We start from the raw sequence: 26,559 nt of genomic DNA, 5'->3' as shown, positions 1-26,559 counted from the left end.
CTCTACCCCCTGCCCCGGTGTCAGGGGCAAGAGACAGACATAGCCCCGGAGCTGGAAGGGTAGGAGCTGGAGGGGTATCGAGGCCAAGGCCGGCTGACAGGGCCTCTCACCCCCAGGGGACATCCTGTGTGCTGCCTGCAGTGGGAGAGGCTCACGCTGTGTGTACACAGAGCACACAGGAGCAGGAGTGTGGATACCTCTGCGGGGTTCAAAGACCCCGGTGCCCAGGAATGCAAACCTCCCCACCCCCTAGCCCCCGTGCCCAGGCGTCTCCAGAGACCTGTGTCCGGGACACAGTGGGCACCCCAGCCGGGGCCGCCCTGCGGGCCGGGAGCCACGCTGGTCTGCAGCGAGGAGGCTCATCCCTGCAGTGAGCCCTGCTTTGCTCCTCTTCACACTGTATAATTTCTGCCTGATTGTAATGGCATATTTTAAAATTACCAGAAATCAAAGCCGGGAAGTGGATACTGTGGCTTTTATTGCCTCCCTGTGTTAAGGCTGGCAATGGGGGGAGGGTTGGAGAGTCACCTCCCTCCCCCCACAGCCATCCCCCCTCTCTTTTGAGACAGTAATAGGAGAAAATTGGTTTTGAAACTGAATAAAAGTCCCTTTCAGAGGAAATCATTTCTTTCAGGGTACCTTTGCTGAAAGTAAAATAGAGGATAATGAAAGGTGGTTACGTGATTGTCTTTCATTTACTGAGAGCAGGACAGACGGGAGGCTGCCACCGTCTCGGGAAATACAAGATTGGAATAATTGCACAGTAACAAGGAGCTTGTTGTGAAATTAGTATCTTAAGAAAGTACTGAAAAAAGGCTTCTTCTCATGAATACTTCATTATTAGAAGAAAGCGGCAGAATTTAGGACTCCAGACACCTGTTTAGTATTAAATAACTTCCTTTCTTCCCCTTAAACACACACTCCCCCTTCCCTCCCATTCAAACCAACCCAAGGATGGAGGTGACTAGCCTGGCCGCCCAGACCAGGGTCAGCGGGGTGCCAGGGCAGCCAGCTCGGGGTCTCAGGGATGAGCCCCCATGAGCCCACCTCCCCTGTAGCAGGGGGACCGGGAGAGAGGTGGCAGCAGCCCCCACCTCTCATGGCAGCCTCCTCACAGGCCTGTCTCCACCTGGCTGCTTGGGCCTAGCGCCTTGGCGTCCTTGGCTTAGGTGGCTTTGTGGAGACTCGGCTCCGTGGGTGGCCCTGCCCTTCCCGCCTGGAGCCGGGCGCAGCTAGGCAGCAACAGAGATTGTGGGTCAGAGCAGCCTTGGTGGCCTGTGGTGGCCGGACTAGGCCCGGTACGTCAGGGTTGGAGCAGCCCTTGGCCTCCCAGGGGTGCCATCCTGACACTCCCACCCCAGGCAGGGACCAGAACAACGCTTCTGTGAAGCAGGATGGCTGTGAGTCCACTGGCATTTCCTGGGTAACCTTGTATATACCCAGGATGGCCAGATGGGGGTCACTGCTTGTGGGATTCACCCCGGCCAGAGGGCGGCCTGCCTCGGGTCACCGGAGTGAGGATCTGACCTAGCCTGTGGGTGACCTGCATGCTGAGCAGACCCAAGGCCCTGGTGGGAGGCGGCCCCACTCAGGAGACCTGGGTCCTCCTCCTGGGAGGCCTCAGAAGAGCTTCGACTGGGTCTCTGGTCTGCCAAGTGAGGGAGAAGGGTTGTCTGCTGCGGAGACACAAGTGCCCCTCCGGGTACTGGGAAGGGTGACGGGAGGGGGGCACAGAGTAGCCTTCCACTGACCAGCACCTCCCTCCTCATAGGGACCCTGCCGCAGAGCGTGCCCCGCCGGGGACCCCCAGCTCAGCCATGCTGGCCTGTCTGCAGAGGACCCAGAACCCTCCGGGCCAGCCCCTGGCCTGCCCGAGCAAGAGCCTGGAGCTGCGCAAATGTGAGTGAGCCCCCTCCCCAGCCTCCTCTGTTCTCCAGTCCCCTGCAGCCCGGGGCCTGGCTAAGGATACCCTTCACTTCGTGGCCCTGCCCTGAAGTCCTCTGTTCTCTGAGGCCTCTAGGCCGAGGCCCAAGCCCTGCCGCAGGCCCTGGGCTCCCTCCACATAGATGGCCCCTCCCTGAGCTGACTGGCTCCGCACCCCCGCCCTGCCCTGCTCCCCCTCCTTTTCCTTCATCAACAGAAAGTGTGACAGGGTCCAGGCACAAGTAGCCTGGAGGGCTCCTCCCTGCCTCGGAGGTCTTAGGCACAGCCCCCTGCCTTTATGCTCCCAGCTGGGGAACTGTTGTTGGTGACTTCCAAAGGCCACCTCGAATCATCAGAATGTTGACACCCCCCCCCACCCCCCCGCGCCTTTTGTTTTTAAACCACAGGAGTTTTTTTGAAGTACATAGAAACACTTAAAAATAAGGCACTTTAGGCCGGGCGTGGTGGCGCACACTTGTAATCCCTGCATTCGGGAGGCTGAGCCCGGAGGATCACGGTTCACGGACAGCCTCAGCTACTTAGTGAGGCCCTCTGCAACTCAGTGAGACCCTGTTTCAAAATAAAGAATTAAAAATAGGGCAGGGGATGTAGCTCGGAGGCCAGATGCCCCTGGGTTCCATCCCCAAACCCATACACACAAAAAAGGGCTGGGTGTGTAGCTCAGAGGTAGAATGCCCCTGGCTTCCATTCCCAGTATCGCAAAAAAAATAAGGCACTTTGCCTAAGACTTTGGATTCAGTGTGCCTTTGAAAAAATGTAGTAGGCCTGTGTCACCATACCACAGTGGTTGGTTAGAGCTGAGCTGTCCTGTTGCCTCTTGGAAGGGGACAGCCCTCTGCAGCGCACCGCATCCCCACCCCTCCCTGCTGCTTCTGCCCTGTGGTCCAGGGCCAGTTGCCGTTGATAGCTGCACCTACGCTATTACTTTTTTTTCTTTTAAATATTTAGATATCTGTAGACAGGTAACATTTTTATCCAGTATTCAAAAGGAAGGAAGCCATGTTCAGACACAAGCCTGCCCTCTGCCAGATGCTGCCAACAATGTCAGCCTCCTATGTGTCCTTGGTGGGGGAAGGAGGGAGGGAGGGACGGAGGGAGGGAGGAAGGGAAGGAGGGAGGGAAGACACACACACACACATGTTAACCCCTCCCATGGTCACCTTGCAGTATATCTTGGGTGTCTTGTTCTTCACCACCTAGTGTTCCCTAGCAAGGCTGATTCATGATTACCGGGCCAGTCCTCCATCTGCTCACCTGCTGCCGTGACAGACGCTGCAGCAATAAGCCCTGTGTGTCACAGATGCGAACATACTGAGTGAACTTCTGGACATGGAATTACGAGGTCAAAGGTGTGTGCGTGTGGCCAGGCGTGGTGGCACACACCTGTGATCCCAGTCCTTGGGAGGCTGAGACAGGAGGACCACAGGTTCGAGGCCAGCGTCGGCAACTTAACAAGACCCGATTTCAAAGTTAAAAAGGGCTGGGGGTGTAGCTCAGAGGTAGAATGCCCCTGGTTTCAATCCCTAGTACTAAAGAGTGAATAAATAAACAAAAAAATTATACATAAACATATATCAAAATATCCTAACATGTAAATATACAAAATCTTTGTTTCATGATTTCTGGTGTGTATTCAGATATCAGCGCAATGCTGTTTTTATTATTGTAGTGTTGTAATACATTTGAAAAACTTAATAGCTTTATTGAGATATGATTTACAAACCACTTACCCATTTGAAGTGTACAACCAGTGGTTTTTAGTTTATTCACAGAATGGTGCAATCATCCCTACTATTTTTTTTTCTTTTTTTTTTGTGTGTGGTACTGGGGCTCCTGGAAGCCCTTCTACCTCCGGGCTACACTCCCAGACCTATTTTTACATTTTTATTTGGAAACAGGGTCTCCTAAACCAGCGCGCGTGGCTGACTTCGAGCCTGCGCGATCCTCCCGTCTCTGCCTCCCAAGCGCGGGGATTACAAGCGTGCGCCACCACGCCCGGCATCACTACTATTTTCTAACGAAAGTTTTCCTAACAAGAAGGGACCCTGTCCCAGCAGCGGCGGCCCTCTTGCCCCCCGCCCCTTCTTTCGTAGTGGATCCCCAATCCTGAGCCCTCATGGAGGGCAGACGCACTGTGTGCGTCTTCTGTGCGTGGCGTCCCTCACCAAGTGTAATGTTCTCAAGGCCTGCCATGTTGTAGCAGGTATATCAACATCTTAATGTTTGGTGGAGTTTATTGCTCCTTATTTTCCTTCTCTTCTGAATTTCCTTTGCTGCTCTGTTCCCACCTCCCGCCCCCCAGTCTGAACTGCGGAATCTACTTACCCAGGCAAAATCAAAAATCCTGTTAGCATTTTTTTCTGGGGCTACATTACACTTAAAGATGGGTCTGGGAAGAAATGTTATTTGTACGACGCTCTCACCACCTCTAAGAACCTGCTGTGTCTTTCTATTCGTTTTATTGTTTGCCTCATTTAGATTGGGCACATTTTGGGTTATGTTTCCGTTTGGATAGTTAACTTTTTTATTAGTCTTTTCTTCTCTAAATGGATACTTTTTTTTTTTTCCACGAAGACTCTTCTTCCACATTATTGAATTCTTTCATTGTTTATAATCACTTTTCAGGTTAGTCTCCTGGGTTCTCCAGTTACCACTGCTAACGATAATTTTATCTTCTACCTTGTTTTATACCTTAATTTCTTTTTTTAAAACAGAGTTGGCTACTATCCCTAGAACAATGAAAATCATGGTGCTAATAGACGTTCTTGCTTTGTCGCGCCTCAATTTTCTCATTAAGAAAATGCTGCCTTTGGAGCAGGTATTTTAAGGTTAAGTCTTCTTCTTTCAGATTGTCTTTATTCATTCCCATTTTATTAAGGAATATTAAAATCAAGGGTGGACGTTGAACTCTGCCAGATGACTTTTCAGTGTTTATGAAGATAAGCATGTGGTTTCGATCCTTCAATCCATTAGTATGAATATGACATTAATAGGTTTTTTTATTGAACCACCTTCCCCCCAATAAATAAAGATTATCCCTTTTCTCTCTTTCTTTCTTTCTTTTTTCCTTCCTTCCTTCCTTCCTTCTTTTTTTTTTTTTAGTACTGGGAATGGAACCCAGGGGCTTTCTACCTCCAAGCTACACCCCCCAGCCCTATTTTTTATTCTTTCTTTTGAAACAGGGTCTCACTGAGTTGCAAAGGGCCTCACTAAGTAGCTGTGGATGTCTGAGAACCACAATCCTCCTGTCTCAGCCTCCCGAATGCTGGGATTACAAGGGTGCGCCACCACGCCCAGCTGTTGTTATATATATAGTACTGAGGATTGAACCTCTGAGCTATACCCCAGCCCTAGTTTATTTTGAAACAGGGTCTTACTAGGCTGCTGTGAGTCTCCCTAAGATGCGGAGGGTGGCCTTGAACCTGTGATCCTCTGTCTTGGCCTTCCAAGTCCTGGGATTGCAGGCATGCAACACCACACCCAGCTGAGATGATCTCTTTAGAAGCTAGTTGATCCCCCATGAAACTGTCTGGGCCAGTGCATTTACTTGGGTGGGTAAGTAGGTCGTTGGTGTTGCTGTCTGTTTCATCTCTAATAATTGGTTAGTTTTAACTGTTCTGCTCCTTGAATGAGTTTGTTAAATTATTATTCCCCTAAAAAAACTATCCATTTTATCTAGGTTTCCAGTTGTATTTGTTTGTTTATGTAGTACTGGGATTTGAACCCAGGGCTTCTCTCTCTCTCTCTCTCTCTCTCTCTTCTCTCTTCTCTCTTCTCTCTCTTCTCCTCTCTCTCTTCTCTCTCCTCTTCTCTCTCTTCTCTTCTCTTCTCTCTCTTCTCTCTTCTCTCTCTTCTCTCTCTTCTCCTCTCTTCTCTCTCCTCTTCTCTCTCTTCTCTCTTTTCTCTCTCTCTCTTCTCTCTCTTCTCTCTCTTCTCTCTCTTCTCCTCTCTCTCTCTCTTCTCTCTCCTCTTCTCTCTCTCTCTTCTCTTCTCTCTTTCTCTCTCTCTTCTCTCTTCTCTCTCCTCTCTCTCTTCTCTCTCTTCTCCTCTCTCCTCCTCTCTCTCTCTTCTCTCTCCTCTTCTCTCTCTTCTCTCTTCTCTCTCCTTCTCTCTCTCTCTCTCTCTCTCTCTCTCTCTCTCTCTCTCTCTCTCCCTCCCTCCCTCCCTCCCTCCCCCTCCCCCCCTCTCTCCCAGGGCCTTGCACCTGCAAAGTGAGCGTCCTACTCGGTCCCAGGCCCCCTTATCTCTTACATTGTACTCTGCTGCTTTTTCCTCCATATTTCCTTCCTTCCTTCTTTCTTTCCTTACCTCCCTCCTTTCCCCTGCAATACTGGGGATTGAATCCAGGAGCATTCTACCTCTGAGCTACACCCTCAGTCCTTTTTATTTCTCAATTTCAAAATAGGATCTTGCTAAGTTGCTGAGGCTGTCCTTGAACCTGCTATGCTCCAGTCTCAGCCTCCTGTGTCCTGGGGTTTTAGGCATGTAACACCAAGCCCAGCTCTTCCTCCCATATTTCTTGATTGGGTTGGTTAGCTGATGATATTATATGTACCCCTTCCCCAAAGATCCACCATCAGTATTTATTAGTAATGACCCTTTTCTAGTTTCTAATTCATTAATTGATAATTTTAGCTTTATTAAAATATTTTGCTCTCTAGGATTTTTTTAATTTCTTGAGTTGAAGACTTACATCATTATACTGATATACCAAAAAAAGAAAGAAAAATTAAGGCTATCTCTGACCACATGTTTAGCTGTATTTTATATGTTCCAATATGTAGTATTTTCAATTTTATTTATTTTTATTTATTTATTTTTTGGTGGTACTGGGGTTCCTGGAAACCCTTCTACCTCCGGGCTACACTCCCAGACCTATTTTTATATATTTTTTATTTGGAAACAGGGTCTCTTAAGCCAGCGCTGCTGGCTTCTAACCTGTGTGATCCTCCTGTCTCTGCCTCCCAAGCGCAGGGATTACAAGCGTGTGCCACCACGCCGGGCTTCAATTTTGTTATTTTTAAGAGACTTTATACTTTGGGTTTTGATTCTTTCTTTAACCTAAGACTCATTTGAATCCCACCCATTTATTTAAGTAGAAGGTACCTTTTATGTTTTATGATTTCTAGCATTTTATTCTGCATTATGATCAAAGAATCTTGTCTATTTCTACTTCTGTGTAATTTATTGAAGTTTTTTGGTTGACCTAATATATACTGATTTTTGTGCATCTTGTAGAGATTTTGTCTGTTTGTTTGTTTGTTGGTTGGTTGGTTGGTGGTACTGTGGTTCCTGGAAACCTTTCTACCTCCGGCTACACTCCCAGACCTATTTTTATATATTTTTTATTTGGAAACAGGGTCTCTTAAGCCGGCAAGGCTGGCTTAGAACCAGCACGATCCTCCTGTCTCTGCCTCCCAAGCGCAGGGATTACAAGTGTGCGCCACCACGCCCGGCATCTTGTAGAGTTTTAAAATAAGTACTTGAAAGAAGATGTGGCCGGATGTGGTAGCACACACTTGTAATCCCAGTACTTGAGAGGCTGAGACGGGAATCGAACGACACCGTTGCTGTATTCTCAGGGCTTAGAATGGTAACGCCTGGCTACATCCCCAGGACCCGCCTGTGCGGCCGTCTCAGTCTCCTGGATAAATGCAGTCAGTGCCCACCACCAGGTCTCCTGCCTTTGATCCCAGCGTCCCAGAGTGGCCCTCCAGTGGTTTGCTGAAACAGGCCTCAGGAGAACGACACTCCTGGACTCACCCCAAATTCACAATCATCTGTTTGTTGCCCTTTACTTGAATGGATAAAGAAAAAGAAAAGAAGTTGTGGGTCACTTTGTCTTCCTGAGGGTTTGTAGGCCTGTTCTCCTCGTGTTGCATGCCGCCACGGAGACGGTGGAGCTTAGTTTTTCCTCCTTTCCCTTGGTTTCAGTCTTTCCAATCCAGTTATGTCACGGGGCATGTCTTGGGCTTGACCTGTTTGGATGTTTCCCCCAGAGGATGGTACTGTCTTCCTGGAGCAAGCTTGGTTTTTTCGGGTTCCTTCTGAGGGGCTCCACTTGGGCACGTACTGGCAGTCTTTCGCTTGTCTTCCCCATGTTCCCTCTGAGCAAGCCTGACTGCTTATTTTCTTCTCATTTTACTCATTTTGCTTCCTGTTTTTTTCAGCACCTCATTTTTTCCCTGTGCTCATTCTCTTTCTTTATTTTTTTGTAGTACTAGGAATTTTTTTTAATACTAGGAATTTTTTTTAACGTATTAGGGATTGAACTCAAGGGCATTCTATCCCCAAGCTACAACCCCCCCAGCCCTATTTTTTATTTTGAAACAGGGCCTCACTAAGTAGCTGAGGCTGCCCGCAAACCGGTGATCCTCTTGTCTCAAGACTCCCATTACTGGGATTACGAACGTGCACCACCATGCCCAGCCTCCCTTTACTTTGATGAGTTTTTTTTTTCCTTCTACTCTTGTATATCTGCTTTGTATAATTGCTTTATAGAAACAATTGCTCACTATTTTTTTTTTTCATTCATAAAATGTTTGGCTGCACCCTTCATCTCATCTATGGTCTTCTGATGGGAAGTGGTTTTGTTGTTTTATCTTTCTTTTGTTTTAAAATATATTGTGAAGCCGGGCGGGGTGGCACACGCTTGTAATCCCCCCACTTGGGAGGCTGAGACAGGAGGATCACACAGGTTTGAAGCCAGCCTCAGCTACTTAGTGAGGCTCTCAGGAACTTAGTGAGACCCTGTTTCCAAAAATAGGTCTGGGAGTATAGCCCAGAGGTAGAAAGCCTCTGAGTTCCACCCCCAGTACCACAAAATAAATAAATAAATAAATAAATAAATAAATAAATAAATAAATAAATAAATAGCTGGTCATTATGGCACACATCTGTAATTCCAGTACTTGGGAAGGCGAGATAGGCTTGCAGGTTTGAGGCCAATGAGTGGTAACTTAGCAAGACCATGTTTCAACTTTTTTTTTTTTTTTTTTTTTTTGTGGGACTGGGGATGGAATCCAGTCCTTCTACCTCCAGGCTACACTCCCAGACCTATTTTATATTTTATTGGAGACAGGGTCACTTAAAGCAGCTGAGGCTGGCTTCGAACCTGTGCAATCATCCTGTCTCAGCCTCCCAAGCGTGGGGATTACAAGCATGCGCCACCACGCCCGACTCTGTTTCAACATTTTTAAAAAGTTAAAAAAAAGACTAGGAGTATAGCTCAGAGGTTGAAACACCCCAAGTACGAGATAGCCCTTTTTATTTTTTTTAACTTCGAAATGGGATCTTATGAAGTTGCAGAGGCTGAACTCAAACCTGCAATCCTCCTCTTTGAGCCTCCCAAGTGCTGGGGTTACAGGCATGCCACTAGGGCTGGCTCTAGGTCCTATTTACTCATTATGGATTGCTTACCTTTGGAGAAAGTGGGCAAATAGGCCAGGTTCAGGTTGAGGAAAGGCCAAGGCCTCAGAGACAGATAGGTTCCTGCAGGTGTGGTTCACTGGCGTGATCTCTTGTGTAACCCCCACCTCCTCTGTTCTGAATGCATCACCAGTCAGTGCACCCCTGCTTCTGCTGCTACAGATGAAGGGTTCAGGCTTTGCGACTCAGGGCATGCCTCACTTTGGGGGATCACCCGCTGCTGGCTGTTTCAGGAGTCTGTACCATGGTATCTTTTCTCCATTTCTTCCTCATCTCCCTGACTGTGCTGTGCCTGGCAGTCTGAACTCCTTATTTGTTTAGGGGTTTAACAGGCACATTGTATTCCATTGCCTGGATTAAAGGATTACTTATTTAACCATCCCTTTGTTCATGGGCATATAGGTTGTTCCTAGCCTCACTACTCTAAACATCTTTGTGTATAGGTATCTGTGTAAAATACATTTATCCAAGTGGAGCTGACTGCCTCATGGTCAGAGCATCTTAACCTCTGCTGGGGCTGTCCGGAAGCCAGGGCTCCTCGCTGGCTTTGCGCTGAGGCTGAACTAGAGAGCGCGGAGGCCACCGTAGGTGTCCTCCTCCCATGGCCACTCGACTCCTTTGGCATCACCACACTTACTGGAAAAAACACAGACTCTGCTGTAATTGAAGGAGACAGGAAGGAGATAAGCCAGTGCCTGGACCCCGAGCCCAGGAGCCTCCTGCCCTTTCACCCCAAGCACGGCCCTTGGGTGCTGGAGACCTATTGCCCGGGCAGAGCCAGGACGGGAAGAGCTGGCCCCCAGTTCAGGGCAGTGTTGCGTTTCCCACCAATGGAGAAAGGTCTCTGCCGGACCACAAACATGGCCTTGACAACTGGTAGCCACAGGTCCTGTCTCCAAGAGCTGAGGATGCAGCCAGCTGTTTATCCAGCAGCCTGGGTGGGTGTCCTATTCCAGATGACCAGAGAAAGTAACCTGGGGAAAAAAAAGATTTCCAAAAGAGGAAAAGTCCACCTGCCCTCCCCCGCCGCAAGCCTCGATCTCCTCCGAGCTGGTCAGAGTCCTGGGTCCCACAAAGGATCTGCCCACCCCTGGGACAGAGCCTGTGTATTGCAGACACCTAGTACCTTCCTCCCTAATCTTAGATATTTAGCTTTCTCATCATGGTGTTGATACATAAAACTTTGAGTCACCCACTGCTAAAAGTACAGGCTGGCCAGACGTGGTGGCGCACGCTTGTAATCCCCGCGCTTGGGAGGCAGAGACAGGAGGATCGCGCAGGTTTGAAGCCAGCCGCGCTGGTTTAGGAGACCCTGTTTCCAAAAATAAAATAGGTCTGGGAGTGTAGCCCGGAGATAGACGGGCTTCCAGGAACCCCAGTACCACCAAAAAAAAAAAAAAAAGTACAGGCTGTGCAGAGTCCCACAGGGACGCTGTGGGGGCCCGGGGTGGGGGCTTGGGGGCCGGATGGGAGCTCCCCGTCCTCTGCTGGCCCTTGGGTGAGGTTGCAGCCTCTGTGCCCCTGGTCCTCCTCCCTGGCCAGGCACTGGGGATGGAGGCAGTCGATGGGGATCACCTGGCTGCCCCCTGAATGCGCAGGGGCAGGCACGTGGCGGGTGAACGCTGGGCCTCAGGTTCCTCAGATATGACATGAAGATGAACAGGGACAGAACCCCGAGGGACCAGCAGCCGTGTCCGCCCCACTCGGGGCAGGGGAGCCCCGCCCCGCACCCATCCTCACAGGAGGCTCCATCCTTACATCCATCCTCACAGGAGGCTCCCTGCTCCTCTCTCGTGCTCAGTGATGACCACGGAGCCGCTTATCCCAGCTCCCACCTCGCCTCCCCAGGGCCTGGGCTTCTGCCCCGGGGAACCAGAGCCCCACGAGCATTCCTGCAGAGGCTGCTGTGTCCAGCCACACTAATAAAATACGGAAGAAAAAAGGGCAATTTAAAATTCCAATAAAATTAAAAACCAATCTTGGGCAGTACAGCGGATTCAATTACACAGCTGTTGCTGAGTGCAGCCCTGGGGTTGGGAGGAAGTCTGGTGCGGCCGCCTGGGGGAGGGTCAGCCGTGCCCTAACTAGGGAAAATGAGCTCCGCGCCGCCCAGAGGGCAGAGGGCAATCTTCGTCATCAGGGCATCTGGTCACAATCCACTACCTCTAAACCGGAGTGTCAGTGGCATCAGCAAGAACAGAATCCAGGTCACTGCATGTCTCCACTGCAGGAGGGCCTAGCCAGCGTAGCAAGACAGGAAAAGTAAACGAAGAGGCATAAAGATCTAAAAGGAGTAAGATTCTTTTACCTAGAAACCCCAAGAGAAAAGACTTCAGCAGAGCGTGAATCTCAGAGCAGCGCGCATACACCGTTGTATTCTCCAGCAGAGGTCAGCGGCCGTTCCCTGTGCAGAACAGATTTATTTTCAGATTTGCGGGTCACACAGTCTCACGTGTTGAATGTTCACTCTCTAGCAGGAGGACAGCCCTAGAAGCCCATAAGTGAAGGGACGTGGCTGTGTTCCAACAGAACATTATAGCCACAGCTAGCAGCAAGCCAGCCTAGGGGCAATGTGCCTCTGAGCTACACCCCTAGTCCTTTTTTTTTTTTTATTTTAAAACAGTCTTGCTAGATTGCCAAGGGTCTCGCTAAGTTGCTGAGGTTATTCTCGAACCTGTGATCCTCCTGTCTCCGTCTTCCAAGTACCCCCAACATTCCATATACTTCCAGTATTACAGTATTACAGGCATGTGCCACTGTGCCTGGCAGAAAAAAGCTTTTACAAAGATACCGCTACTGTTGTTTGAGTAGTGAGGTATAATCCACACACCCTAGGGTTTACCCACTTACAGCGTGCTACTAAATAGACACACCACTCTGAACATTTTCTTTCTTTTTTTTAAGATTTAAAGAAGTTTATTAAAAAAGATAGAAATACAGAAGATAGTTACAACCCCATGCCATTCTGAGCCAATTCACCACCCCCTCACTCTGAACATTTTCATCACCCCAAAAAGAACCCTCAAACCTATTAGTACTCATTTCCCCTTATCCCCAACTCCTTAGTCCAAGCAACTTCTAGATTGTCTTGTGTCTCCAAAAGTTACCTGTTTTGGGCATCTCATAAAAACGGACTTCTGAAATCTGTGATCTTTTATAACTGGTTTCTTTCACTTAACATTTCCAGAGTTCATCCATGTCGACGCACGTGTCAGCACTTCATCCTGTTGCTGATGGATATTCCATCTTTTCTTTATCCATTTACCAACCGATAGGCAGTTGGGGCTTTCCCCCACTTTCTTGACTATTATAAATAATGCTGTGAACATTCATGTACAAGTTTTTGTGTGGACATATGTTTTCGTTTTTGTGTGTCTAGCTAGGAGTGGATTATGCCAGACCACGTGGTCACCGCAGCTGGCATGTGGCGTGTGCCAGATGTTCTCCAGAATGGCTGAGCTGTTTCACATTCTCACGAGCAGTGTACGAGGATTCCAGCTTGTCCACACCCTCACCAACACTGTTACCCTCTTGCTTGTTTATTATAGCCGTCTTAGTATAAAGTGATAGCTCAAGTAATTTGAATTTGCGTTTCCCTAATGACTAAAGATGTTGTGCATCTTTGTATATCTTCTTTGAAGAAATATCTGTATCAACTCTTCCGTCCAATTTTTAATTCAGTTATCTTTTTCATATTAAGTTATATATTCTAGATACAAGTTCTAGATTATAGACACGTGTACAAATATTTTCTCCCAGTCTGTACTTGTCTTTATCTTCTTCATGGGATCCTTTGAAGCACAAAAGTCTTTGTGGTTTTATTTTGATGAAGTCAAAATGTCACTTGATTTTGGTTTTGATTTTGGCTTTGGTGGTACTAGGGATTGAACCCAGAGGCATTCTACCTCCGAGCTATACCCCCAGCCTGATTTTATTTATTTGGAAACAGAGTCTCCCGAGGTTTCTGAGAACCTCGCTAAATTGCCGAGGCTGGCTTCAAACCTGTGATCCTCCTGTCTCATTGTTTTTGGTATTTGAAGGCAGCTTTGCAAGCCGGGCATGGTGGCACACGCCTGTCATCCCAGTATTTGAAAAGCTGAGGTAGGATTGCAGGTTCACAGATAGCCTCAGCAACTTAGCAAGACCCTTCACAACTTAGTGAGACCCTGTTTCAAAAATAAAAAAAAAAAAAATAGGACTGGGATATGAGTTTAATCCCCAGTACCACCAAAAGAAAAAAAAGGCCTCTGATCCATTTTGAGTTATTTTCTGTATATGGTGTGAGGAAAGGATTCAGCGGCTTCCTTCTACATGATGATATCTAGTTGTCTCTACACCACTTGTTGAAACCAGTCTCTTCCCCCATGACATTGTTTTGAAACCATTGACAAATGGCTTATTTCTGGGTTCTCATTGATCTACATGTCCATTTTTATTTCAGCACCGCTGTCTTGATTATTGTAACTTTCCAGGAACTTTTTCTTTTCTTTTCTTTTCTTTTCTTTTCTTTTTTTTTTTTTTTTTTGTGGTACTGAGGATGGAACCCAGGGGCATTCTACGTTCAAGCTATACCCCCAGCCCTATTTTTTATTCTTTTTTTTTTTTTTTCAGTGGTACTGGGGATGGAACTCTTATACCTCCTGGCTACCGTCCCAGGCCTATTTTTTTAATATATATTTTATTTGGAAACAGGGTCTCTTAAGCCAGAGAAGCTGGCTTCGAACCTGTGCGATCCTCCTGTATCTGCCTCCCAAGCGCGGGGATTACAGGCATGCACCACCACGCCCAGCCTTTTATTCTTTATTTTGAAACAAGGTCTGTTCTTGAACCACGATCCTCCTGTCTCAGCCTCCCAAATGCTGGGATTAAAAGCGTGTGCCACCACACCCGGCTGGGAAGTTTTGAAAGTAGAAAGCATGACTCCTTCAACTTTGTCCTTCAAGACTGTTTTAAATTTTAGGATCACCTTGTCAATTTCTGCAAAGAAGCCAGCTTGAGATTTTGAGAGGGATTGCATGGAGTCTATAGATCAATTCGGGGAGTATTGCCACCTTAATACAAGTCTTAAACTCATAAACATGAGGATACCTTCCTATTTATTTAAATGATTTCGTCATTTTTTTTTTTTTTTTTTTTGTACTGGGGATGGAACCCAGGGGCCTTCGACCTCTGGGCTATACTCCCAGTCCTATTTCATATTTTAATATGGAAACAGGGTCTCACTAAGTCGCTGAGGCTGCCTTTGAATTACGCTATCCTCCTGTCTCCGCCTCCCAAGTACTGGGATTACAAGCATGTGCTACCCTGCCCGGCTTCCAACACTGGTTTGTAACTTTCAGATAATAAATTTTGCCCATCCTTTAAAATGTATTCCTAAGTATTCTGTTTGATGATGTCAACGAAATTGCTGTCTTTCTTCTTCGTGCTGGGAATTGAACCCAGGGCCTGGCTCGTGCTTGGCAAGCACTTTACTGCTCAAGCACATTTCCAGCCCCAGAGTTATTTTCTTAATTTCACTTTTAAATCATTCTGTGTGCGTGTGGACAAATATAGCTGATTTTTGTCATCTCGGTCTTATACCCTGCAACCTTGCAGGACTTGTTTGTTCTAATGGTTTTTGGCCACCTACAAATAAAGATGGTTTTTTGTCTTGCTTTCTGTTATGAATATCTGTGGCTTCTTTTTCTTGTCTGATAGCTCCGGTACTTGAATTCCCTTCGGCCTAGTGTTGAGGAGAAGGGGTAAGAGTTGGTATCTTTGTCTTCTTCCTCCTTTTAGAGGGAAAGCGTTAGGTCTTTTACCATTAAGTGTGACACGAGCTGTGGATTTTGCACAGTCTGTGTATTTAACTTGAAAGTACAGATCGGGCAGGTGATTTTTCTGCGTCCACCGAAAGGACCGTGTGGTGACTCTCTTTACTCTGCCAGCCTGTATCACATCAACTGAGTTTTTGGTGTTGAATCAACCTTGCGTTCTTTGGGTAAGTCCCACTTGTTCATGGCAGATAATTCTTTTTATATGCTGCTGGGCTTGGTTTGCTAGTATTTTGTTGATTTCTCTATCCATATTTATAAAGAATATTGGTCTGTAGTTTGTGTGAGAGAGAGAGAGGAAGATATCTTCAGTTTGGGTATCAGGGAAATACTAGCATCACAGAATTGCTGCAGAAATATTCCTCCTCTTCTCTTTATGGAGTTCCTGTATAAAGAACTGGTAATATTTCTATGTTAAGTGCCTGATAGAATTCACCAATGAATCCATCCCAATCAGAGCTTAAAATTGTGGGTTGTATCTAATATCTAAATTCCTGCTTCAATCTCTTATAAGTCTACTCAGATTCCCTTTTTTTTTTTTTTTTTTTTGGTGGTACTGGGGATGGAACCCTTCTACCTCCAGGCTACACTCCCAGACCTATTTTTATATTTTATTTGGAAACAGGGTCTCTTAAGCCACGAGGCTGGCTTCGAACCTGCGTGACCCTCCCGTCTCCGCCTCCCAAGAGCGGGAATTACAAGCTTGTGCCCCCACGCCCGGCCAGATTCCCTTTTTCTGAAGTCAGTCTTGGTAGTTTATTCCTTGGACAATAAATTGTCCTATTCATCTATGGTAATGGTATAAAATTTTAAATTATAATAAAACAAATTGGTGAAAGATGTAAATTATCTTTATGGAAGCTGGACATGATGGTACATGCCTGTAATCATAGTACTTGGGAGGCTGAGACAAGATTGAAGGTTCAAGACCGGCCTTATCAATGTAGTGAGACTCTCAGCAACCTAGCAAGACCCACTTTCAAATAAAATATAAATTAGGACTGGGGTATAGCTCCTCCGAGCTCCCTATTGAACCCTCTCGACCTAGATTCAATCCCTAGTAACTCTCAAAAATTGCCTTTATTGGAAAAAATATAAGCTTATTCAATGATATTTTTTAAAAAATCTAAATAAACTTAGATATATGTCATGTGTCGTCACATATTTAATATGGGGAAAATTCAGTCTGATCACTGTATCTTAATCATTTGTGTGTGTGTAACTTAAAAAGTTAACTTTAGCCAGGCATGGTAGTGCACACTTATAATCCCAGTACTCGGGAGGCTGAGACAGGAGGATCGCAGGTTCAAATACAGCCTCAGCAAGTAGTGAGACTCCCATCGACCCAGTGAGACCCTGTTTCAAAATAAAAATAAAATAAGACTGGGGGTATGGCTCAGAGGTGAAATGCCCCTGAGTTCAATCCCTAGTACCATACCAAAAAAAAAAATCTGACTTTGAAGTTGATTTAAAAAAAAGGGGGGGGGCAAGCTGGATGTGGTGGCGCATGCTTGTAATTCCCAGCATTTGGGAGGCTGAGACTGGAGGATCCCGGTTTGCGGACAGCCTCAGCCACTTGGTGAGGCCCTCAGCAACTCAGTGACACCCTGTTTCAAAATAAAGAATAAAAAATTGGGCGAGGGGTGTAACTCAGAGGTAAAATGCCCCTGGGTTCCATCCCCAGACTCGCAAAAAAAAAAAAAAAAAAAAAAAATAGGGCTAGGGTATAGCTCTGAGGTAGAATGCCCCTGGGTTCCATCCCCAGGACTGCAGTGGGGGAGGGGGGAGACAAAGAATGGTTCAGGCACTTTTGACAAAGTACAAGGTTAGGGAAAGAATATGTACTACCATGGCTTAAGGTTGGGACAGAGGAACAGAGGATAGGGCAGAACACCTAAAAATACATTCATACACACATGAGCCCAGCTGAGGACAAAATAGGGATTGTGGGAACCCTATTTCACACCAACACAGCTGGGCGTCCACAGTAATAGTGGAGCCCTGCCTCACACCATATACACAGAGGAATCCCAGCCAGACTGAAATCTTAGCACGGTGAAAGCAAAACCCATACTATTCATGGAAGAAAAATGACGGCAAGTATCCTCTTCAGAGTGGGAAAGACTTCCAGGAAGAGAGAAAAGGCACAAAGGAAAGGACAAGGTGGGCCACGTTGAAGCTTAAAAGGTCAAGACAAGCCACAAGTCAAGTGGCCCTCTACACTTGTCGTGAACCATCTGTAGAAAAAAGGGCCACAGATGTGGCTGCAGAAAGAGAGCAGGAGAGGCCAGGCGTGGTGGCGCGCATTTGTAATCCCCACGCTTGGGAGGCTGAGACAGGAGGATCGCACCGGTTCGAAGCCAGCCTCAGCTACTTAGAGAGGCTCTCAGTGAGACCCTGTTTCCCAAAAAAAAAAAAAAAAAAAGTCTAGGAGTATAGCCCGGAGGTAGAACGTCTTTGGGTTCCACCCTCAGTACCACCAAAAAAAAAAAAAAAGAGAGCAGGAGGACTGGCAGGAAGCCTAAAGTGGGTGGGAAAGGGTGAGACCCAGAGGGGAGGAGCCCCTGGAGCCACAGGCTGGGCTAAGCAGGGACAGGTAGCTGAGTGAGGCTACACGGGTATGCAAAAAAAAAAAAAAAAAGACAGCAGCAAGTGGCCAGGAGAGGGAAGAGGCAGCAGGCCCAAAACTGTGATGAGGACAGGGCTGACAGTGAGAGCTGCAGTCAGGGCAGGGAACACCAGCAGGGACCAGGACGGGGAACACAGCCAGGAGCCAGGTGCAAAGACAGAGCCCAGGCAAGAGAAACTGAGGCAGGGGTGAGGAGCAGGAGCATCAGGCTAGGGAGGGGTGAGCGCACCGCAGCCCCAGGTACAGGGACAGCTCCACCACCCCAGGGCTCGGGGTGAGCAAGGCGTGTGTGGGTACGGTCTGTGCAGGGCGTCCCTGGATGTCAGCACAACCCGTGTCTCCACTCACCGGCCCTGAGCTTCCAAGCAAGTGTGCGTGTGAGCTGCAGGTTGGAGAAGAGGGATGTAGAACCACGGGCTCCACTGCTGATCCAGCCCAGAAAGAGCTAGAAGGAAGGTGGCCGGTATTTTCTGAGCACCTACCGTATATCAAGCCTTCTGACGCGCATTCTATCACTGGATCTTCACCCTTCCTCCAGGGGAACAGAGGAAGTGACTGTGCTCACTCCCTTGAGGGCCCCCTATTGGTGGCGAAGGCAGGAGCGGCCGGTGCCTCGGCCAGCAGCCTCCCCGCCCCGCCCACAGCCTCCCACGGGTGCTGCTGCTGCCACCGCAGCTAGCGTTAATGAGTGTTCTGGAGGCTGTGGCCTCCGAGGGTAGAGGTCACAGTGGAGGGGACACGGGAGGGGTCAGGCCTGTGCCTGAGGGGCCCCTTGGTCCTGAGGTGGCCTGGACCCCAGTGCGGCCGGCAGGCCCTCGTGGAGGAGGTGGTAGTGAGAGAGGAGCAGCCCCGCTGCGCACCTGCTCCGTTCAGTGCGCCACCTGCACCTGAGGTCACTGGGGGATGCCGTCCTGGGTCCTGCCCTGGGAGTCAGTAGGAGCCTGGGGCCACGGGCCATCAGGGGTGGTCTGCTGCCCGCCACCCCAGCCCTGGCCTCATCTTGCCCTCCCGGAGCCAGTCCAGGGACACGTCCCCAGGGTAGAGGGCTGCACAGAGCAGCCCGACCCTCCAGTAGGGAATCATGGAGTGCAGAACCAGGGATTCTAGGCTGGCATCCTGCCCTGCCTCCCTCTGGCTGCATCACGTGACTTCCACAACCCCCACATCCCCTCTCCCCTCTGGGAGAAGCCGAGGGCGCACCTGAAGTGGCCTGCCCAAGCCGCCCAAGTGAGCGGCAGGGCAGTTCAACCCTGTCACCTGACTCCTGCGTCTTCCCTTCACGCCACTCCACGGTCCCCACGGTAGAGCCCCTCCCCCTCCGGGCCCCTCCCTTTTTCTGGAAGGAGCAGTGGGGCCAAGGCCCGCCCCAGGCTCCCTGTGGTGAAATAAATCCCACTCAAAGGGCTGGCTTTAATTGGTTTAATATACTCGCTAATAACCACGTCCATTTAACGTACCTGTAAAAGGCCCATAACACTAACTTAATGGCGGTGACCTCCATCCAGCCTTTCCAGCTTCCCTGCAAGCCTCTGGGGACACCGTGGGCAGAGGCAGAGCAGGGGAAGGGCAGCCCCTTCACAGTGGCCCACACCCCAGCTCTGATTCTGCCTGGTGGCCTCCCAGACAGGGACTTCTCTGGCCTGAGCACGTTTATATAGACATCAGGGCGGAAAGAATGAGCAGGGCCAGCCCTCAGAAGCCTCCGGGTTTCTTCAGCTACAGCATGGGCAGCCTGGGGCATCTCAGCCGAGCCCGCGGGGACCGTGGAGAGTGGACACCTGCCTGGAGACGGTCTCGTCTAGTCCCATTTAGCACTTTGGATCAGGTCCTGGGACCTGGGGATGGTGCCCGCGTTCCCAGGGCCGAGGGCTGGGGAGACAGGCGCAGAGCAGAAGAGTGATGTGCGTGGTGGTCAGCATGGCAGGCAGCTCTTCCCGTGGACTCCAAGGACCAGTGAGATCTGGGTTATCAAGGGCAGGCGTGTCAGAGAGAGAACGGACCCAGCAGGGACGGCTGGCGCTAGGTCTTGACGCACAGACCCTTGCTCCGCCTCCTGCTAGCTCACGCTGGCAGCCTGCGGCCCGTCCTGCCCACAGGTGTGTGGTTGGCCTGCCCAGTGTCCTGAGCATTGTTTTAAATGTGCACATTCTGGGCTGGGGCTGTAAGCTCACCGACAGAGGGCTTGCCTAGCCGTGTGCAGCCCTGGGTTGCATCCCTAGCACAGCAAATGAATGAATGAATGTGAACATCCTCTGGGCGGCCGCGCCTCCCTGCCCCCCACCCCCATCTTCACAGGGATGTGTTTCCAGCCTCTGCCCACCTGCCAGTGCCGTCTGTCCAGCCGTCGCCGACTGTGTCCCCAAACCTGCCCGCCTCCGCTTTTGCCATCCCTCCTGCTCAGAACACGTGTAAATAAAACTTTTGGTTTTATTTACTTATTTTTTGATACAGGGGATTGAACCCAGAGGTGCTTTGCTACTGAGCCACACTTCCAGCCCTTTTTATTCTTCATTTTGAGACAGGGTCTCACTAAGTTGCTCAGACTAGCCTTGAACTTGTGACCTTCTGCCTCAGCTTCCCAGGTCACTGGGGTGACCGGTGTGCACCATCAAGCCCCGCCTCAGCACCTTCAGCGGATGCCTAGGCAATCACCGGCACTGTATCCAAGCCAGGTGCCCCTCCACCCAGCCAGTCAGTCCCTCATGCCTGCTCTTCTGCTTCCCATGAAATCAGAGTGTCAAATCACCCCAAAACTTAGGGCACGGGGGACGACAACTCCCTGGGGGCTGCGTAGGGGCAGCCGCACATCTTGCTGGCTTGTGCACCTGGTAGGTGACGCCTGTCCGCCCACACATGGCCTCTCCTGGTGGCTGGGTCCAGGGATGGAGGAGCAGGGAACACTCGAGGCAGAAGCCGCGCCGGCTGTCACAGCCTCGCTGTGAAAGTCCCAGGGCAGCACTTCTGAGCCTGTTCAGGAGACTTGAGTGGCTGAGCCAGGCAGCATCAAGTGGAGGAAATTAGACTGCAGTGTCGGCAGTCACGCTGAAGAACTTGGAGACGTGGTTTAGACAATCAGACCGGCTTAACTCTCACTTATGGGGCTCGTGCCACTGCCCCCCCACTGCATGCCCGCCCCACGTGGGCAGGGCCGCGTACTGCAGGCCCGCACAGGGGGAGCAGCAGGGAGGCTCCCGAGAGGCCTGGGCATGGGCTGGCTCGGCGCACAGTCTCGTCATTCCTGTGGCAGTGGGGACAGAGTCAGCCAGGGAGCAGAGCCTGCCGGGCCAGGAGCAGTCAACGAGGCCAGCGTGTGGAGGTTCGCGGCGCCGTGGAGCCCAGGTGTCGATGGCTCCTGTGGGTACCGTAGCCCGGCTTGGGAAGTCAAGGCAGGGCGAGGGAGCCACTTCTGATCCAGACCCGGGAGCTCCCCGTGCGTCCCCTTCCTTGCCCTCCGGAGCCCCATCCTCCCTGCTAAGAAGCCTGCCCTTGGTGGCTTCTCTAGCCCTCCACAGGAGGTCTTTCCCCCATCCTCACCCAAACTGACTGTGCACCTGCCCTGGAGGCCCTCAGGGGACGGCTGGAGCCTTCGCCAAGTGGGAGTTGGGCCAGGTGACCTGGCCCTCAGCTGCCTCTACTGAGCTCTGGTAGAACAGGCTGCCCAGGATGCGGGGAGAAGAAGGTCCTTTGGGGAGACAGGTATGGGGCAGGAGCTGCCATCCCTGGACCCCATGACTAGGCCAGGTGTGAGGCCAGGGACCAGCAGTGTCAACTGTCTCTGGCTGGGGGCCACCAGCCAGTCACCGCCCTGTCTCTTGGAGCCCAGGGCTGACTCTGGTCCTGCTAGGAAGCGGGAGAGCTTGGGAGTCCCCGCTCCACGCCCTGCCGCGCGTGCTCCGAATCACCTTCCTTCCCTCACGTGAACGGGCCCCACGCATGTCTCTGGGCAGCGGAGACTCCGAGCCTTCGGGCTCAGCCAGGCCGTCACGCCTTATCCTCTCATGACTCGAGTGGCTCAGGGACCACCAGATGCCACGGTCTCTGTCCTTACTTGGGAGGCGGGAACACCTCCCCACTGTCACTGTTGCTGGTCATGGGACCTGGCGCCAGCATGAGCTCTCAGGGGAGCCAGCGGGGCCGCGCCACCCTCGGGGACCCCTGCCCGCCAAGTGGGGGCAGGCGCCCCTTACTTCAGTGAACAGGGCCTGGGAACATACTTCTACATTGCTTCCCCCCCCCCTCAATGTTTTAAACACCTAATTTATTCCATCCGTTAGATAGATTTTGTAGATTTAATCATTTTCACAGTTGGTGGCTCATTGGATACTCAAGATAAACTCCAAATGAAAGTATAATGGTGAGGACAAATGAGTTTTCACACCACAATGGCAGGAACTTGCTCGGGAAGAGACGTCAGAGGAACAGAAACACACACAGAGATATATCCCCGGCAGCTGCTTTTGCTGACTCTAGTAGGTTACCACAGCTAATTTCACCAGTTTTGTTCATCTGTAAAATTGCATAAAAGTGACATTTTTGTGCTCATTATAGCAACTGCTGATTTATGGCTGGCAAATGAAGAGCCGGTCCCTTTTTTTTTTTTTTTTTTTGCGGGACTCTCCGAGCGGCGCTAAGTGCCCATGAAATTGCTTGTATAATGTAGTTTAAATCCAATCTCGGAGAAAGATTCCCCCGTTGGCCAAAGTGACATTTCCATTCTCCACACTGAGTTTATTTTAGGCCACTTAGGAGGGGGCTGCCCCAGGCAGGGTCAGGGACGGAGACCTACAGTGGGCTCACCTGCCCGGCCCAGGTGAGGCCGGAGGACACTGCCCTAGGATCTGAAGGGAGCTCGGTGCCGCCGCCTCCTTCCCTCCCCTGCCTAACACCTTCCATGGCTGCCCTGCCCTTGGGCGGGGCTCTCCAACTGGCCTTGCGGATGCTTGGAGCTGGACGGCTGTCCGCGGTGGCCATCCTGCGCATCGTGAGAGGTTCGGCAGTTTCCCGTCCTATCCAATAGTATCTCCACCCCCAGCTGTGTGACAGGCAGACACGTCAGACATTGCCAGTGCACCCCGCGTGGTGAGAGCCCGCCCCATTGGGAAGAGGCCTCTGTGCTGGCCACGGCCTCCTCGGGCTCCCGGGTTATTACAGTGCCCACTGGACATCCTGCCTGGCCTCCGCCCTGCCGGCTCACCACTGCCTGAAACCGGCTTCCCCTGCCTCCCCATCCCTCTGCCCTGGCCTCGGGAGTTAACTGGGATGCCCACTCCTTCCAGAAGGTCGTGCGGCCCCAGCCGGGTAGGCACTGCCGGAGCGCTTGTTTTGTTCAGCTCAGTTGTGAACCCCAGAGGCGGGGAGGCTCTGGAAGGATAGGGAAAGGAGAGAGGCCGGTCCACTGTGACAATCCTACCTGAGCCCCTCCTCTGCAGAAGGTATCAACACAAGCAGCCCAGCTGACCCTCGCCCTCACAGCCACCCTGGGAAGTAGCATCAGCATCACCCCACGTTAGAGATGGGGAAACCGGTCCAGAGCAGTGAAGGCCCCTGGGAGTCGCCATCTCCCTGCACCTACTGTGCGCCTCGCCCCTGCAGACCTGACACAATCACCATTCCACTCTGCAGGTGGGGAAATTGAGGATTGGCTGGGCAAACAGTTCATCCAGGGCCATACAGCTCCATAATTAGGAATCTGCTCAGCCCTGGCCAGCACCAAAACCCAGTTCTCACCCTGCTGGGGGCTGTGAACAGCAGAATCTCAGCACTCAGAAGGACCCTGCCCACCCATGCCCAACCCCCTGTAGTGGGGCTGCTGGTGCCACCCCCGCAGATACATTGGAGGGCCTGCAGCAGGAAGGAGGCCCAGTGCAGTGAGCGCAGGGCAGGAGACTGTTGCCAGGGACTGCCAGGCTCAGCGGGCTGTGTAGCTAGAAGCTGGGATGGCCGTAGGCGTGACTCTGGTTGGGGACCAGTGGCACCTACCCCTCCTCCTTTAGCAACAGTTCACCAAGCTGATGATGCGGGTTTCGTTTTCTATACTTTACACTCTCCTCTAAAGTAAGAGGGACGGGCTGGCAGTGCTCTCACTGTACCTCTGTCCCAGCAGGTGAGACGGCAGCCAGCTCCATGCCTTCGTCCCGCTACCCCAGCCCGGCCGAGCTGGATGCCTACGCAGAGAAGGTGGCCAACAGCCCACTGTCCATCAAGATCTTCCCCACCAACATCCGTGTGCCCCAGCACAAGCACCTCAGCCGTACGGTCAACGGCTACGACACCAGTGGCCAGCGCTACAGCCCCTACCCGCAGCACGCCGCTGGCTACCAGGGGCTGCTTGCCGTCGTCAAGGCCGCCGTCTCCAGCGCTGCGCCCACGGGGCCCGTCAAGAGTGTGCTCAAGAGCGCTGAGGGCAAGAGGACCAAGCTGTCCCCCGCCGCCGTGCAGGTGGGCGTCGCGCCCTACCCGGCACCCAGCACCTTGGGGCCCTTGGCATACCCCAAGCCACCAGAGGCGCCGCCCGCCCCACCGCCCGGCCTGCCCGCAGCTGCCTCCGTCATCCCGCTGCCCGGCCGGGGCCTGGCCCTGCCGCCCTCCAACCTGCCCTCCATCCACAGCATCCTCTACCAGCTCAACCAGCAGTGCCAGGCCCCAGGTGCTGCCTGCCAGGGCGTGGCCGTCCCCCACCCCAGCCCTGCCAAACACGGCCCGGCGCCCAGCTTCCCCAGCATGGCCTATTCAGCCCCTGCCGGGCTGCCTGACTGCCGCAAGGGCACAGACCCAGGCCAGGGAGCCGCGCCGGCCTTGACCTTGGCGGGGGCCAAGCCCGCAGGATATGGCGAAGGCGGCCTGGATTACCTGCTGTGGCCACAGAAGCCACCGCCGCAGCCGCAGCCTCTGCGGGTCTATGGTGGGAGCACCAGCAAGTCCCCGGAAGCCTGCAGTGCACGGGCCTTTGAGCGGGCGGGCAGCTCGCCCCTTGCCTGTGGCGGCGTGGGGCTGCCTGGCTTCACCGTGGGCCAGTACTTTGCCGCCCCCTGGAACAGCGTGCTGGTGACCCCCACCAGCGACTGCTACAACCCGGCAGCAGCGGCTGTGGTGACGGAGCTGGGCCCCGCGGCGGCCCGGGAGCTGGCGGCACCCCCGGCAGACGCCCTCTCTAGCCTGCCCAGCAAGAGCGTGTGCAACACGTCGGTGCTGAGCAGCAGCCTCCAGTCTCTGGAGTATCTCATCAATGACATCCGGCCGCCCTGCATCAAGGAGCAGATGCTGGGCAAGGGCTATGAGACCGTGGCGGTGCCCCGGCTGCTCGACCACCAGCACGCCCACATCCGCCTGCCTGTCTACAGATAAGGGCTGCCCACGGACCCACTGACGGACGCAGGGACAGCGCGCCCTTGGGGCGGGCGGACGGCTGTGGGGGCGCTGGGAGAGCCTGGGGTGGCCGAGATCTATCCCTCCCTGCACCCGGGCCGCAGGGCAGGGAGATCGGCCGCACCACATAGGAATGGCTCTTCCGTGTCTCCAGTGCAGAGGCTCAGGCCTGGGAGGGTGTGGGAAGAATGGGAGGCCCCAGAGTCAGGGGGCACAGACCTGGGCCTCCTGCCACAAGCTGTCTCCTGAAACAGGAGCGAAGGGGCCCACAGGGAGTTACTGGGCCCAGAGTGGCCCCCCACCGACTAGCCCAGCAAAGACCACCCCACCCCAAGGTCCTGGAGGCCCCAGGACTCCCAGTCCCCTGTTCCCTTGGGCTCTCCCCTCTCCCTTTGGGCTCTCCCCTCCCCGCCCTTCCTAACAGAATCTCTCCCCATTCCACGGTCCCCTGCCCTCCAGTATAGCTCACAGGGCTGCTGGGCACGGAGGTGCGGGCTGTGCCCTGCACGGGGCGCCTCGTCCCAGGAGACACCACTTACGCCCTAGATTTGTATATTTAATCACGGTTTCTGTGTCCTGGGGAAGGGCCCCATTTTCCTCTTCGCACAAAGGCCCCATCGGGGCCAACAATGGGCCCGCAAGCTCTGACCCCATTCGGAGGCCCCCCTACCTTGCCTTCTATGGGGGAGGGGGTCCCCTGGGAGCCAGTGAGGGGCCAACCTGCCGATTTTAATTGGAAGACCCAATCCAACTCCTTTCCTGCAAACCACCTTCCAAGGCCTGTCCCCAAGCCCCCCGCCCACGCCCCGAAAGCGGTACTGTATCTCCAAGGCCTGCTCAAGCACTAAGTGCATTTACAAATCTCTGAGAATGTTTTTTATACTAAAATTGACCATTATATTCTACTGTGAGAAGTGCAGTGTGCACTATATTGTTTTAAAAACGAAGAGAAAGAAAAAAAAAGGAAAACACAGATGGTGTCTCAGCTGTCAGCTTGCCGGGAGCTCCCTCCTGTTCGTCGGGTCTTCCTCCCTCGGGGTAGCAGCCACCTCCTCCCGCGGCCGCCTGCCCGGAGCCCGGGAGGCTCAGAACCTCCCTCCCGCGCCTGCTGAGTGCAGAGCAGCTTGTGGTCCTGGTCTGTGTCCCAGCGCACAGACGGACCCAGGGCACGGTGCGCAGGCTGTGTGCTGCACCAGGGCGTCTGAACTGAGGTGTGGGGCAGGGGGCCGGCAGAGCCCTGGAGAGCGGTCCACACAGCAGCAGAGTGGGCACCAAGGCCAAGCCCCTGGCCCATTTATCCCACTGCACGTGCTGGTCTGGGGGTGGCTTCCCCGCGCCATCTCTAAGTTCCTTGCTCTTTCTCTGCCTGGCTTGCCCTAG

The 26,559-nt window shown here is 52.0% G+C and overlaps 1 protein-coding gene across 1 annotated transcript; it reads left to right on the top strand.

Annotated features, from left to right (window-relative positions):
• Window positions 1-1,817: 1,817 nt before the first annotated feature.
• FAM222A (family with sequence similarity 222 member A) lies at window positions 1,818-25,158 on the top strand (the record flags this gene model as incomplete). The annotated part of the gene is made up of 2 exons (XM_080717653.1): window positions 1,818-1,899; window positions 23,918-25,158. The coding sequence occupies 2 exons, from the start codon at window positions 1,818-1,820 to the stop codon at window positions 25,156-25,158; spliced, it is 1,323 nt and encodes a 440-aa protein (XP_080573779.1).
• Window positions 25,159-26,559: the final 1,401 nt, after the last annotated feature.

This window comes from Muscardinus avellanarius, assembly GCF_963383645.1.
Source record: "Muscardinus avellanarius genome assembly, chromosome: 21".
Classification (NCBI taxonomy): domain Eukaryota; kingdom Metazoa; phylum Chordata; class Mammalia; order Rodentia; family Gliridae; genus Muscardinus; species Muscardinus avellanarius.
Note: the sequence above shows the minus strand (reverse complement) of the source record. Positions and strands in the feature narration are given on the sequence as shown.